The sequence below is a fragment of the Penicillium arizonense genome (genome assembly GCF_001773325.1).
Source record: "Penicillium arizonense strain CBS 141311 chromosome Unknown PENARI_contig009, whole genome shotgun sequence".
In the NCBI taxonomy this organism is placed as follows: domain Eukaryota; kingdom Fungi; phylum Ascomycota; class Eurotiomycetes; order Eurotiales; family Aspergillaceae; genus Penicillium; species Penicillium arizonense.
In genome coordinates, this window is record NW_019173286.1 from 674,823 (window position 1) to 689,422 (window position 14,600).

Below are 14,600 nucleotides of genomic sequence, written 5' to 3' on the forward strand. Positions count from 1 at the left end.
CTTGTAAGCTTGGTCTCTTGTAGAAGTGCAGAGTTGCACTGCTCTGCGCTGGGGGGTTCGTGGGATGGCTGATGCGATGGATGATACTGAGTGGAGTTGACGTAGTGTCTGTGGGCGTGGCCGAGGCTGGAAGGAAGACCTTAGTAGGCTACAGCACCTGTTGGTTGTTACTTGGTGCATCAATCACGGTTGTGTGCAACGTAGGAGAGCTGGAGCTGGGTAACTGCAAGTGCAGTCACCACGTGAGGAGTAGATCTGAGTTGGTGCCTGATTTATCAGGGGATATATCTGATGTCTAAGTTATGTACTTCGTCAGGACTTCGTTAGTTCTTTAAATCAACGTCCATTTCATATATTCATTTAAATTGCTCCTGATATATACTCCGGTTGAAAACGGCATACAAAGGTGTTGAAACACAGGGTATTAGATGCACGCCCACCCAATTCAATCCATATATACACAAACTATATACGCCAACCTCTAATTTAAGCAGCAAGGGTATGCATATACTCCTTAACATGCGCCTCAATCCTCTCCAACAAAACCGCCTTCCTCTCATCAGGAATCCAGCTCTCCTGAACACTATTCTCAGCAATAATCCTCCACTCCAAAACATTCAACCCAAACGCCTCCTGCACAGCACAATAATTATCCAAAATATACCCCCCAAAGTAAGCCGGATCATCACTATTAATCGAAAACTTCACCCCAGCTTCCAAGAACTTCCGAATAGGAACCTCCTTAACAGACTTCACACACCGCAGCCGCACATTCGACAAAGGACAAACAGTAAGCAAAGTGCCCTGGCGCGCAACTCGCTTCATCAACTCCTCGTCCTCAACAAGCCGAATCCCATGATCAATCCGCGTGGCACCAAGCTCAAGCGCCGTACTGATATACGTGGGGTCACCCTCTTCACCGGCATGCGCCGTAAGCGGGATACCCTTTACCTTCGCATCGGCATAGATATCACGGAACATATCCTTCGGAGGCCCAACCTCCGAAGAAGACCATCCAAGACCGTGAACAACTCCAGCTTCGAAGTGCTTACTAGCGACCAATTCATCGTAAACGCCCTTGGCCGAATCGACGGGGAGATGGCGCACGAAACAGAGAATCAGGCGAGTTGATAGGCCGAGTTCTTTCTCGGCGCGCTGGCAGCCCTTGGAGAATCCGCCTACGACGGTTTCGTAGGGGATGCCGCGGTCTTCGTGGACTTGGGGGTCGAAGAAGACTTCGGCGTGGTGGACGCCATCCGAATGCGCCTTTTGGAAGTAGGACCAGGCTAGATCCGCGAAGTCTTGTTCGTTGCGGAGGACTGCCATGCCTTCGAAGTAGAAGTGTAGGAAGTCGTCCAGTGAGGTAAAGTGTTCATAGCGTTTGCTTAGGGTAGAGATTGAGGTGTAGACTGGGTCTGTTGGGAGGGGTATGCCGTTTCGCGCCGCCAGTTCGAAGATTAGTTCTGGAGTTAGGCATCCCTCCAGGTGGACGTGGTGCTCGCATTTTGGCAGGCCTTTGATGAAGTCGTGGAGGGGGGATTGGCACATGGTGGGTTGGTTTTGTTATGTGCAGGTGGCTTTTGAGATTGGTTGTTTCCTGTTTCTATAGATTGTACGGACTGTGCCAAGATATATGGAAACGTTCTTTTCACCGGTGTCTCAAGATATACCATGCTCCGAGACTCCGAGACCATTTATGACTCCTTTTTCGATTATCGTGAAGAGCGGGTGGATAAGCCTTCCTCGTCCGTGGGCCGGAGGTCCCCGAGATCGTGATCGGAAGCCTAAAAAGGAGTATAAAGGCACTGCAGCACTAAAATGGTAAGTCCAAGAGATATTTCATTGCTCCGTCCATGTACTTTGCACAAAAGTTCTAATATTGACAACACATTTGAAAATCTATCCACCCCACACTTGACACTATAATCGTAAATCACCTAAACCCGCAGTTCGGCACCAGCAGCCTTGCGGAGCCGGTTCATAATAGCCGCAGACAAGTGGCCCTCGTCATCTGAAACACCCTCCACGTAGATCACATCAACATCAAGATCGTCGAGCGCGCGTAGCGCCGAAAACAGGCCATGCGCGATAGCAGTTGCGTCCCAGCCGAGATGGTAGTCGTATGCCATCTTCGTGCAGGTGCTGGGGTTACCAGTCTCCTGCACTGGCACTGGGAAGCTGACGAGGTTTTCGATAGGAGCAGAGACGGCCTTCACAGTACTAGCGACTTCGGCCTCGGGAGCAAGATCCAAACCCAGCTTCCAGTTTCGAGTGCGAATGATACCGATGTTGTGTGCACCGATGGCAGTATCTTGCAAGTCCTTTTGGACATGCTTCACTACTCCTTTCATGGTGGATGTAGGCTCGAAGAGGACGACTCGTGCTTTCGGCGAATAGTGTCGGTACTTCATGCCCGGTGCGCGCGGGATATCCTTCATTTCTAGTGTTCCGTCGCTGTAGGCGACTTCCACCTTTTCCCAGCCTTCACATTCCCGTAACTCGTCGATGCCGATGCCGCCTGGGCGCAGGATCGCTGGTGGGTTGGTTAAGCCGTCGACCACGGTGCTCTCGACACCGACGCCGGAGGCTCCACCGTCGAGAATTAATTCGATGCGGCCTTGCAAATCGTGGTATACATGTTGCGCGGTTGTTGGGGATGGCTTAGTGGAAGCGTTGGCGGATGGGGCGGCAAGGGGACGGTCTGTGGCGTGGATGAGGAGCCGCGCGAGGGGAGAGGAGGGCATGCGGACGCCGAACGTGGTCAATTTGGAGGTGACCTCGGGCGCCAACTCGGACCCGGATGGGTTGGGTAAAATGATAGTCAGGGCGCCTGGCCAGAATCGGTCGATCAGAGGCTTGTAGATCGGTGGGATGGAGATGCGCGGCGTCGTAGGGGATCCCGGGCTGGATCGCGGGCTGGATCCCGTGTTAGATTTGACGGTAGGGTTGAGGAGACGGTCGAGCATGTCCAGTGAGTCAACGTGAATGATCAATGGGTTGTCCGAGGGCCGCTGTTTCGCGCGGTAGATGCCCTGGACGGAGGCGCTGCGTGTAGCATCGGCTCCCAGTCCATATACTGTCTCGGTTGGAAAGGCGACGGGGAGATCGCTCGATCGGAGGAGTTCAGCAGCTTCTTCGATAGCCTTGGACTCGGGTGTTTGTTGGCTGCGCTCCTTCTCCCACCATTCGGCCAGAGACAAATCGCCGGGCCCTTGGCTCAGCCGTTGGACAGGGAGAACTCGCGTCTGCGTGGAAGACATGGTTATGTATCTGGCACAACTGCGATGAGCACCGCCGGCGAAAGTGCGAGTGAACAGCAATTTGAAGAGGTCTTGATCAATGACGCCCTATTCCACGCAATCCGAGGGGCCAAAAGAGGAGGGGCCCGAGTTCCAATCGCAAGGTATGATTCCTTAAGCGTGAATTCTGATAGAGATCGTCTCTAAACCATTCGGTCTAACATCCTGCACGATGCCGTCAGAGACAACGATAAGAGGCCAAACGCAGAAATTCGATTCCATGACGTCGGATGACTCATCACATTGGGCACGATGCGCAGTGAGCGCAACACGAGGAGTTGCATATTGTCTACCTTTGTATGAATAAATAAGAGTTGAAAATGCTAAGAAATGAATCTATAAAATCGTTGGGGCGGGGTTGTGGCTGATCACGGTATTTGACCAGGGTAGATATACATGTAGATCGGCTCTATGAGTTATTGATAGCCCTAACCTCATCGTTGGTGTATTGAGGCTCTCATCTATGTACTGTCTATACATTCAACACTTTTGCTCACTCATTTCTTCTTTCCCTTGCCTCCTTTGGGTCCTCCTCCACCCTTTCCACCTTTGCCCTTATCACCACCACCACCACCTCCTCCTCCTCCAGCTCCACCCGGAGTCATGATACGCACCTTACTAACAGGCATGGTGTTGATGATCTCAGACTCTTTCCAGGCCTTGATTAGATCACCTTCCTGTGCGCGAAGGCGCTCTGCATCGACTCGGGGGATCCCAGCATCCTCGGCATGTTCCTTCTTGACCTTGCCGGTTGTGGTCTCGTGTACCCACCGACCGACAATCTCCTTGACAGCCTTACCCTTCTTCACTGCACCCGGCTGCAGCTTAACCTTGTACTTGTAGCGCCCAAGGGCACCCCAAGGAGCACAGACTGGAATAGCAGCAAGGATCTCGTCATCGGTAGTCGGTGTGCCAATCAAAGCCGGAATCCAAGCGAGATCTGCTGCCTCTGCTGCTGCAGTCTCTTCATTGTAATCGTCCGTCCCAGTTTCCGTAAAGATAGCCTGGCGTTTGCGCTCGGCTTCGGCGGCGCGCTCGTGTTGGGCCCGGCGGCGTTGCCTTTGCGCCTCGGCGTCCCGTTCACGCTGCTCTTTGGCTTCAGCTGCCTTGGCCGCCTTTGCGGCTTTGCCCTTATTGGCACCCACGAGGCGAAGAGCTAGTTCTCGTTCCTCTTCATCTTGGTGAGCATACTTAGCAGCTGCACGCTTATCCTTCGCCCGCTTGCCCCGGGTGGGAGCGATGCGTGGCACAGCTGGTTCCTCGTCACGGTCAAGTGGCTTGCCCTGTCGCAGAGTGCGCCGCTCTCTGGCCGAGAGCTTTTGCTCTTCCGGTCCTTGCGGCTCGGTTTGAGTCGCTGATGCAGCTTCTTCTTCGCCCCCTGAAGCTTGTTCTGCGACCTCTTCGGCAGGCTCTGCCTCTGGCTCGGACCCGGACTCAGATTCGGGTTCTTGGGATGGCTGAGTTGCCGGAAGCTCCGAGTCGCCTCGTTGAAGAGGGTTACGGGTTGCTGCTTTGTTGTCTTCATCCTCCTCGTCTTCTGACGCCTCGGCTTCCTTCTCTGTATCTGTAGTAGGCTCCGGGGTAGACTCTCTCTTCTCCGGGACGTCCTGTGTCACAGTGGAGGTCTTCGACTCTGAAGCAGCAACTGGTGCTGCGGGAGTAGCATCAATTTTTGAAATTTCGAACGCGTCAAAGCGCTGCTTGTGGTTCTTAACACTGCTCTCTTGGCTGATTTGGAACATGATAGCAAATCCAAGAACAAGCTGCGATGGGGCCAAGAAATTCTTCTCTCCCTTGATATGGAAAGATCCAGTGGGTAAAATACCACTTCCATTATCCGCAACCTTTGACACCTGATGAGCATGTGCCCACCATGCAGACATGACGGCCTTGGAATCCCACGCCGTCGAAGTCGCGACACAAAGGTTTCCGGCTTGAGAGAGGGTAGATGGGGAAATTGGCGCTTCGGCACTACCAGCTCGGTTCTTAACCACCATTGGCGTGGCACCTTCCAGGTCAGCGTGCACAAAAATATCACCCTTGTTGAGGTATCGGCGGTAGAGGAGTTCGCTTTGCATGGCATCACGAGCACTAGAAAAATCAGTACATATCACAAACCAAGCTCGATGGAGTCACATACCCGATGACCAAATAACCTTCCGAAGAAATGAAGAAGATGAATTTCTCAAACCAGAACGGCGTCCGAGTCTGTCGCAGCACTTCCTTCTCCTGCTTCAGATTCTTCTTGAGATCGGTCGTGACCTTTTTCTCGTGGCTCTTCAGCGCCTTGGTGGAAGATTGGGCTGTTCTCTCCGCCTTCTCCGAGGCCTGCTTCTTTTGGTCGTAATATTGTGATGCATTTGCCCAAGGACTGAGACCAAGGTCAATGTCGATAGTCAATGCCTTGGAGTCTCTTTCAGCACGCCCGGCGTCCTGTTTTTCTTCATCTTCCGAGTCGGATTCTGATTCGTCGCTGCTGGAAACATCTTCATCCTCGTCCTCGTCGTCACCAGCCTCCCCAAGGAGAAGAGTGACAGTGTTCTCGTACAGTTTGAGAGGCAGCCTGATGATTTGTGCTACTGGGTTGCCACGTTCCTGCTCCATCTCAATGAGACGCGCGATTTCACCCCAGTCCATTCCTTGAGCTACCAGTCCATTGACAGCGTCCATTGCCTCTTGGACTCGGTAAACATTGTCCTGAATGGCATCCGCCTTGCGAATATGAAGCTCTTGAGCATCTTTCAGTGCATCAATGCGCTTCTTGTGTTCCTGTCGTACGGATTCAAGCTTCTTCTTGGCGGCCGCCTCGCGTTCGGTCAGTCGCGACTCAAGACGCTGCGATTCCAGAGACGAGAAATACTCGTCCACGGTAGCATTGAAGCGTTCAAACTCCAGGATCTTGATCCCCGGCTTGTCCTCAAACTGGCGAGGCTTGAACGGATGGAAGTCTTCGTACACCAAGCTTATCTTTGATGAGTCTTCTCCTTCGGGGGCAGGCCGAGAATCCTCCTTGGCGACAATGTAGCCAGGGTGACTGTCGCCAGTATCAAAGCTTTTAGAGATTCGCTCCGCCTCCTCCAGCACCTCCTTCACTTTCTGTAAAATATCGGGGTTTCCCAGGACCTGATCCAGCGGCGTGGCAGTGTCGAATTCTTTGACGGCAAAGACATGGTCCATTAGCAGGGGAGGATATTCGGGGAATCCTTGCGACAATGCTTTTCGCAAGGCCTCTGTTCCCTTCTTCTTGGACTTCTTGGGCGCAAAGCCCTCCTGAGAAAAGAGCGCCTGTGCCTTTTCTAGTGTCTGGGTAATTCGATCCGTTGTGACATCCGGAACCCCGTCATAGTTTTGCTTGTTGGACACGGTATATTTGAGTCCAACCTTGATCTCCTCCTGACCTTCCCCGGCGGGAACCTGTCGGAACAATCCAATAATGTTGTATTCGCGGTCCGTCAAAATGATGTTACCACCGGCGAAGAATTCGAGGAACATGTGGTATGCGCCATCACTGAAGCAGAAATCTATAATGCGATCTGTTCCAATCTGAGTGATACTTGTAATCCGACGGGACTTCAGGTATTTTCGGAAGCGCGTAACGAAGGGAGAGGGCGTGGTGGCCGCTGTGCGGGAGTACTGAGTCACATGAGTGCGGAAGCCGGAGTCGACGATGAGTTGACGGCGATGGTCCGGTTTGGCGAGTTTGAATAGAAAGATGCGCTGAGTCAATTAGTCCAGTCCGGCTTGGAGGAAAGGGTTGGGCGTACTGAGGACAGGTCATAGATGTTGGATACCCGGAGGTGGACCAGCTCCGAGGCCAATTCCTGCGTGATGACCTAGGGCTGTCAGTAGGATATCTCTGCAATGAGGTATTTAGGCATACCTTCACGTCCAGGGATGAGAATCTCTGCTTCATAATGAGTGTCGTTGTTGAAGGAGGAATTTTCGAGGTGACGTATGCGGGGCAGGAACAGTCGGAGTCGGAAAGCGTGATAGCGCGCATCGGTCCCCTTCCATCCTAATCTATAGAAAATTCTTCTTCTTTTTTTGTCTTTGGCATCCTTTCGCAGTCAACCTTAATACTTTGAAAGTCCTTTGTATCTTCCTGGAGACTTTTCACATATCTTGATTTTCCTTTGTCCCATCCAAGTAGAAGTTCCTTCAGCATTCCATATACGTCATCTATAGTATTGCTGATACTGTGGCTACTTAAAATTACTATTCCTATTTACCAGTCTCTACTTATAATTCTCAGAATCAGGACCAATTCTGCTGTTTAAATCATATAGTCCAAGTTTTCTCTTGCGTTGTGTTTAGCGCCCACCTTGACAGAATCACATAACTGCTATCCCTTTCAGCAGCATAGAAAGCGGGTATCATCCTGCTAAAGGTCCGGGCACCTTGATGGGATTTCATTTTTTTTTTTGCTAGCAATATTCTAGAAATTATAACCGGGTACAAGCAGCCGGGAGTGCGTTGTAAAGGTATCTCTTTGTCGCATTGGAAGGTGTTGAAAACCTGTTTGTGTCGCATGGGAGGATGTTGAAAGCCTGTCCGTTCGTTCAAGTTGCATATGGGCTGATCATGTCGTCTGGGCTGTGTTTTTCAGGGGTGAGGGTTCTTTTCTAGGATAGCCAGCACTGCTTTGTCGCCGTGTCCCTTTACATAGTCTATAAGCTCATCGGTGACCACATTCACCAGACCTTCCTCTTTCAGCTTCTCAACCTCCGCCTTGAACCCTCCAGATACCCAGATCTCATCGAGAATTGTTGCAATGACGATACCGTTGGTCTTGGTAACCCGGACAAGTTCTCTCAAGGCAGGGTCCGGTCCAACATGGCCCTGAGTGAATGTGCCAACGCATGACACGATGTCGTACGTTCCGTCTGGCTTGTCGATTGGCCGGTTCATATCAGCTTGGGTTAGGTCACGGTAGACGCCCGTCTGTCTGGCAATCCCCAGCATGGCGGGAGACAAGTCAATGCCGTCAATTGCCTTTGCATTGGCGACTGCAAGGGCTTCTCCCACCAGTCCGGTTCCACAGCCAGCATCAAGAATCACACTGTCGGCAGCACCGTTTGACAATGAGAACTTCATAGCAGCCTGAGCGACGAGGACAGGAGCAACATAGTTCTGAGCTTCGTCGCCGACCTCAGCATTGTAGGTGGCAGCCCATTTGTCATAGAGCTCCATACAATGTCTGCTGTCGGTGCTGGCACGGGCCTGAGCCAGATAGAGGTTGTTCGTAGGAATTGGAGCGTGCATATTGAGAAAAAGATGGTAGTTAACAGAGTGTCAATTATGATCAGAGAGCTTTGATTTAGGGCTTGGATGAGGTTTCCGCCCTGCTACATTCCCCTTCTTATAGCAGTTGCAAACATACAACTTCGGCTAAATTTGATCATCGCATTGCGTGATGCGGGGTAACTACACTCTTCTTGAAACAGTGACGTTTAGTCGATCGATGATGTCGGTGGGTGAGCCCAGATGTCTGGGCTGAAGCCTGAGCAACCTCTTACATTTACAGACGCGGGAAACCCCCGCTCGAGAAAGCAGTGTAAGTTTAATGCATGCATAGAATGTTTCCAGTTAATCCGAGGAGCTAATGCACGTGCAATTTTCTGCCTTTAATTGCCCTTTGTGGCATATTAATTCAATGCGCGCAATAGGCAACACCTTTCGGTCTTTCCTACGCATACTTCAATGCGTAGTGATGATTGTATATTGACCCGAAGCTATTTACTTATGTTCATGTAGTACTAGCCTGTTAAATAGCACATTGCCCCACATGTTCACTTAGTTATTCTCCGTATCCAGGGCCAGGGCGGGGGGACGATCACATTGGTGCCTCACATTGGTACGTACCTATGAATACGGCGTGTAGAGCGGTTCCTATCATTAACGTAAGCTAGGGCTAATGTTTTCCCCTGGTATTTAGGAATAGAATAATATAATGCCAAGCCTATGCTGATATAGATGCCTTGTCCATTTTCTTTGTGTCGCTACTAACAGGTCTTGCCCTAATAAGCACCACTTAGCCTTGTAAAACGCTATATACTAACACAGCAAACCGACTAGTTCTTTCTGTAAGGAAATAGCAGTGAGTAAGCTTTGTCAAATCTCCCACCCTTAGGGACATTTCTTTTGTGCTCAAATATCTTACCTTGTTCGGATGCCTGAAATTACCTCGCTGCTGGTGAACACACAGTGAATAGGACTTGGTGGCCTTACGCTATGTTAAGGATACTGCCTAGTATAAGATTTCGTTACATACTAATATTTATTTTATTATCAGCCAATGTGAAATGTCTTGCAAAATGTCCCTCTCTATGGTCTATAGAAATACATCAGTCACACTTAACGAGTTGTTTGCTATCAAGGAACGTCACGCACGCTCACTCCCTCACTTATACATACATTCTTTTCTTCTCTCTGTCTTTCGTTCATCGCCGCTACTACATCTCACATCAGACAGATATAGCAACATCTCTTTTTGTCCACTTTTTTTCGGCATTGCGCATAGAGTTTTGACTAAATCATTAAAGTCCGCTATTCGGCTTCATTTCAACTCTCTCGCATGCTATGCGCTTAGGAGTAGGAATGGCCTATTCTCACGTATCCTCTAAGTCCTCTCAGCCTGCGTTTATTCCAATTTTCTCTATGCCATGCCCTTTCCAAGCCTAGAGTATCCTTTAACATCGTTTAACCCAGTCTCAGTCCACTCTCTCGCATACTCTATGCTATAGATCAGAGCATCCACATCAAACCTCGTGTGTGCTAGGTCCCTACAGCTTCCTCTCAGTCCGACCCTCGCATACGTTAGACAAAGAACCTCACTACCAATCCTCACCTGTCGGTTACATCCAAGGGATACTGACATTGGGAACTGACAGCAGCAAAAACTCAGTCTCATCTTCTTCTCTTGCCATTGTATCGAATCTTTCATCTCCTCTGTTTTGCTTCGTCATAAGATCTCATGTCATCTTTGGATAAACAGTTACCTATAAACAAGATGTCGCTTGCGGATAGACAAACGACTGAGACAGTGGGCCGGAAGCTCTCTCTTGTGCAGTGAGTGAGCATGAACATAAAATGCTTCTTTCCTCTAATATCTTTCTATTTAGCTTCTTCAACACTCATCTTGTTCCCCGGGAAATCCGAATTCAGCCCGTGGGGCGTGATTACGACCTTCCAAGAAACCTTTTGACACGCCACTCCGTCTAATTCGCCAGAATGTTTGTAGGTAGGTGGTTCAAAGAAGCTGCAGAGCAGGCTGCAACTCAGCGAGAGATTGAAAAATTCATCTCAATGCAAAGCTTCGAAAACCTTTTGGCATTTCTTGAGCTTGGCTCGGTTTTTGAAGCACACGCACCAGATTTAACCGCCTCTAAGCCTATTGAGCTTGCGACACAGACTGATATGTTCGATATCACACAGGTGGGTGACTTAATGGTTCAGTCCCGTGTCAACTACTATCCCTCCACGCGGGACCGGTGTATGCGCAGCTTTGAGTGAAGCGCCCATTTCTAGACAAACGAAACCGCATTCATCTTCACCTGTGTGAACACTACTACTTGTCATCCTGTACGTACATACCATACCTATCGCATGGAGATGATTGTTCGTTGAGTTGACATTTCCCCACTGTAGCTTCCCACCCACAAATAGAACACATCAGTTTATTGAGACAGTTATCACAAATGGAACCCTAATTTAAATACCTCAAGCCTTGCAACTCCAGATGTAACTTGACGTCAAGAATCCCAAAAACCGGGTTGAACTCACATTCCAACAAGATCTCATTCCGACGATTCCCTAGACGCCGACTTTGTTTACACGGGTACACTGATAACCCCAAGAATGTGCCACGCCTCCTATCCCTGCGTAAATAGATCATCGATTGATAAATTGTCCATGGGGATCCCTGGGTTTTCAACCCCTGCATCCTATCCCCGTATCCTGCATCTTCCATCTATCAATCCAATCGTACCTTACTTCACCACGTGAAAGAAATATACAATTCAATCTACTCCTCGAAATGAAGCTCACCATCTTCCTCCCCCTGGCCGCTTTCTTGTCTTGGGCCATTGCCGAGACCACTGATTCTAGCGATGATGCCAGTCCTTGTCTTGTATGTCTCCCCGTTCTACCTTGAGTAGACAATATACCATATCAATCAGAAACTGACCGTGAGCTTTCTCGTGTCTATAGCTGCGGTGTATGTCCGAGGCTGCTGTCGTCGCTGGCTGTGCCTCTTCTGTCGATACCGACTGCACCTGTCCCAGTGCTGCGTTCAAGGATGCACTCGGGTCTTGCTTGCAGAATTCTTGTACTGAAGATGATATCACAGGTATGTCTATCAGCTTCGTTTTTTTGGGTTTTTTCAAATTCGATTTTTGGCCACTAGAACTAATTTTTTTCTCCCTCGCCAGTTGCTGGAGAATTGCACGAGGAACGGTGTGGAACAACTCCTGAATAAATGGGCTGTATATATTTTTAAATCCACATAATCTCTTCCAAGCAGTTGGAAATAGTTATTTAATTCATGATTTCTAATTATTTTTGGGTTGTGTTTGTTGAGTTGATGCTGTAGATGGACTATCTGCACGGATATATATTGACCTCTGGTTGGGAGAGTAGCAATCCTACTTTTTTTCGTAAGGGCAATCTCCCTATGACTACTGAATTATGAGATATGGTCATGTTTAAAGCATTTAAAACAGTAGATATTTCTATCGCAACCAGGTGACCGGATCATCAGTATAGATTTCTTCTACGGTCATTGAGTGGACATGAGTGACGTGATCGAGACTTTGGCCCCATTTTCATGCATCTACGGAGTCCGCTCGGACATTGGGCCTAGGCTCTTGCCAGGCGTGTCAGATCTGACAGTGCTAAGGCCTTTCCCACCGCGCTCGAGGATTTGTCTTACTGGTGTCGAAATTGAGTCTGCGTACTCCGTATAGTGAGTGCATGATGCTTTAGTTACGAATGTTGGAAGACTACTCTACTTGTAAGCGAAAATGATCTACTTGCAATCAAGTAAAAAAGTACCCATGGAAGAACTCCATCATTGCGATTGCACGAGATTGATATCAAGAATAGGTGTGACAGGTAAAGAGAGCACATTCAAGTATTTTTGTCGTTCTGAACTTCATATTCTGGAATGACCCATCAACATCTAAGCGGAAGTCTCGAAGGCACCGGGGAAGCGCTTGATGTTCTCCTCGATCTGACCATGGCCACGGAGGAACTGAACGTAGGCACCGTCCTGGCGGAGCTTGCCCTCCTCGCGGAGCTGAACGTAGTCCTCACGGCGAACGGGGGTGAAGCCCCAGTTCTTGGAGACAATGATCTTTTGGCGGCCGGGGAACTTGTACATGGAGCGGCGGAGAGCCTCCAGAGCGGTGGGGCGGTGGGCGTCACGGGTACGGACAGACAGAATGATCTGGCCGATGTTGACACGGGCGACGAGACCCTGGGGCTTTCCGTAGGCACCACGCATACCGGTCTGCAGACGATCGGCACCAGCGCACGACAGCATCTTGTTGATACGGACGACGTGGAAGGGGTGGACACGGACACGGAGGTGGAAACCTTCCTTACCGGCGATCTTCACGAGGTACCTATTGACAAAAGTTATGAGTTTGCGTTCATGTAAGGCGGATGAGTTCGAGGGACATACTTGTTGGCGCAAATACGGGCGGCTTCGAGAGCCTCGGAGGACAGCTGCTCGTACTCGTTGGAGACCAGGTGGACACAGGTGGGGAAGTCGTCCACGTTGGCCTTCTTACGACCAAGATCGAAGATACGAATCTTAGGGTCGGGAACACCACGGTTGAACCGGGACTTGGGGTAGGGCTAAATGTTGATTCATGTCAGTCAAATCGATCTTCCAAAAAATATTTGATCCCCCAAAAATCGATAGCCCAAAGCCCAGCAATTTTCCTCTGCAATAGACGACATCCCAGCCACGGCGAGTTGGTTGTTGGCGAGCGTGGTGCTCTTTGGTGTACACTCCCCACAACCGAGATGTCCATCCATCACCCACACAAATCATTCTCCCTCCTTTAGATCGAAACGCACCTTGTTCTTGCAGTAGCGGTAGCATCTCGCGGGACGACGGGCCATTTTTAGTGCTGGAGGTGGGGTGAATGCACTTCCTGCGAACTGGTTGTTGGTTGTCGGTGGTGTCGAGGGTTCGAAAAGAGAGAGAGAAAAGAGCCCGCCAGTCACGGGATTACCTGATTTCCAAGCAAATGTGCTAACCGGTGGCAAAGCCCTAACCCTATGCGAGACGGGCCAATCAGGAGCCGCCAGCCTTACCGCTTTGGGCCAATGGACTATCGGAGGAACATCTATACGCTGCGGCGAGTTTTATCAGCATCGTTTATCCGTAAAGGATAATTAATAAGACCTGCATGACATGGTGTTATTCGTGGCGTTGGTCCGTCTACAATATTTACGCTTGTGCTTAAAGCTACGCATGCGCCAATATAATTAGTCCATGGGTAGATTTGTACTAATCTCATATGCGGCGAGAATCATTCAAGATCTCGCGGCGCATATGTCGCGACCCGATCAACCCCATACTCTTCCACTGACGAGCCGTCTAAACCGAGCTGGTAAGGATGTCGGAGTCACCGGCATCCAGGATGGCCATGGTGGCGCAACGGAACAGCTTACCGCATGCGGTACCAAGCTCGATCTTCAATCCTGATTAGCAATCCTGCAGCACTTTTGCCTCAACAAAGAATGACTCACGTTGTTGCCTGAGAAGTGGTGGACGGGAGTCTTGGCGAGCATGGCGTAGTACTCAAGCTCGGACTTGCGGAGCGGAGGAGTGTTCGCAGCAATGATGACCAGCTTGGCCTTGCCCGAGCGCAATGTGTTCATGGTAGACTTTGCGCCCAGGGTGACCTTACCCGACTTCATCACCAGAGCGAGCCTAGAGTTGACCTGCAATATGCTGTTAGTCAAGGCGCACGACCGCATTGCGACAGCAGCAACTCACATTGTCGGAACCCTTCTTGGACTTGTTGGGGGCCATCGTTACGCGGAAGTTCCTGAGGACTTCGGTTCGGTATCGAAATAGGGGTCAATTGTGCGCTCCGGCCTGGTTTGTTGAAGTGGAAGCAACCATCGCAAGTGAAGATCTCGAGCAATACTGTGGACACGGAGATACATTCATCCGGAAACCTTAGTCGAACCGCCAAGCCTTGGTCGCCTGAGGCGCAAAACTCCTTGAAACCGTGATGTATAGTGCTTTTAGGATATCACAACATTCAGTCCTTGTTATAATTG

At 50.0% G+C, this 14,600-nt stretch overlaps 7 protein-coding genes across 7 annotated transcripts; 1 reads left to right on the forward strand and 6 right to left on the reverse strand.

Moving 5' to 3' along the window:
• Positions 1–486: 486 nt before the first annotated feature.
• Positions 487–1,548, reverse strand: aah1 (adenosine deaminase; the record flags this gene model as incomplete). Its single annotated transcript, XM_022631837.1, has 1 exon — positions 487–1,548. The coding sequence occupies one exon, from the start codon at positions 1,546–1,548 to the stop codon at positions 487–489; it is 1,062 nt and encodes a 353-aa protein (XP_022488409.1).
• A 389-nt stretch (positions 1,549–1,937) lies between these two features.
• On the reverse strand, positions 1,938–3,260 carry PENARI_c009G11962 (L-threonylcarbamoyladenylate synthase; the record flags this gene model as incomplete). Its single annotated transcript, XM_022632066.1, has 1 exon — positions 1,938–3,260. The coding sequence occupies one exon, from the start codon at positions 3,258–3,260 to the stop codon at positions 1,938–1,940; it is 1,323 nt and encodes a 440-aa protein (XP_022488333.1).
• Positions 3,261–3,796: 536 nt separating this feature from the next.
• On the reverse strand, positions 3,797–7,212 carry PENARI_c009G04846 (putative DUF814 domain protein; the record flags this gene model as incomplete). The annotated part of the gene is made up of 4 exons (XM_022631847.1): positions 3,797–5,390; positions 5,440–7,016; positions 7,064–7,132; positions 7,180–7,212. 4 exons carry the CDS (start codon positions 7,210–7,212, stop codon positions 3,797–3,799), a joined length of 3,273 nt encoding a protein of 1,090 aa, XP_022488321.1.
• Positions 7,213–7,901: 689 nt separating this feature from the next.
• On the reverse strand, positions 7,902–8,561 carry PENARI_c009G05469 (class I SAM-dependent DNA methyltransferase; the record flags this gene model as incomplete). Its single annotated transcript, XM_022631861.1, has 1 exon — positions 7,902–8,561. The coding sequence occupies one exon, from the start codon at positions 8,559–8,561 to the stop codon at positions 7,902–7,904; it is 660 nt and encodes a 219-aa protein (XP_022488444.1).
• A 2,773-nt stretch (positions 8,562–11,334) lies between these two features.
• PENARI_c009G00663 (uncharacterized protein) lies at positions 11,335–11,775 on the forward strand (the record flags this gene model as incomplete). The annotated part of the gene is made up of 3 exons (XM_022631719.1): positions 11,335–11,427; positions 11,508–11,646; positions 11,729–11,775. The coding sequence occupies 3 exons, from the start codon at positions 11,335–11,337 to the stop codon at positions 11,773–11,775; spliced, it is 279 nt and encodes a 92-aa protein (XP_022488269.1).
• A 702-nt stretch (positions 11,776–12,477) lies between these two features.
• Positions 12,478–13,427, reverse strand: PENARI_c009G07278 (60S ribosomal protein uL16; the record flags this gene model as incomplete). Its single annotated transcript, XM_022631914.1, has 3 exons — positions 12,478–12,922; positions 12,982–13,157; positions 13,383–13,427. The coding sequence occupies 3 exons, from the start codon at positions 13,425–13,427 to the stop codon at positions 12,478–12,480; spliced, it is 666 nt and encodes a 221-aa protein (XP_022488073.1).
• Positions 13,428–13,908: 481 nt separating this feature from the next.
• PENARI_c009G00445 (60S ribosomal protein eL30) lies at positions 13,909–14,346 on the reverse strand (the record flags this gene model as incomplete). Its single annotated transcript, XM_022631711.1, has 3 exons — positions 13,909–14,004; positions 14,061–14,255; positions 14,311–14,346. 3 exons carry the CDS (start codon positions 14,344–14,346, stop codon positions 13,909–13,911), a joined length of 327 nt encoding a protein of 108 aa, XP_022488086.1.
• Positions 14,347–14,600: the final 254 nt, after the last annotated feature.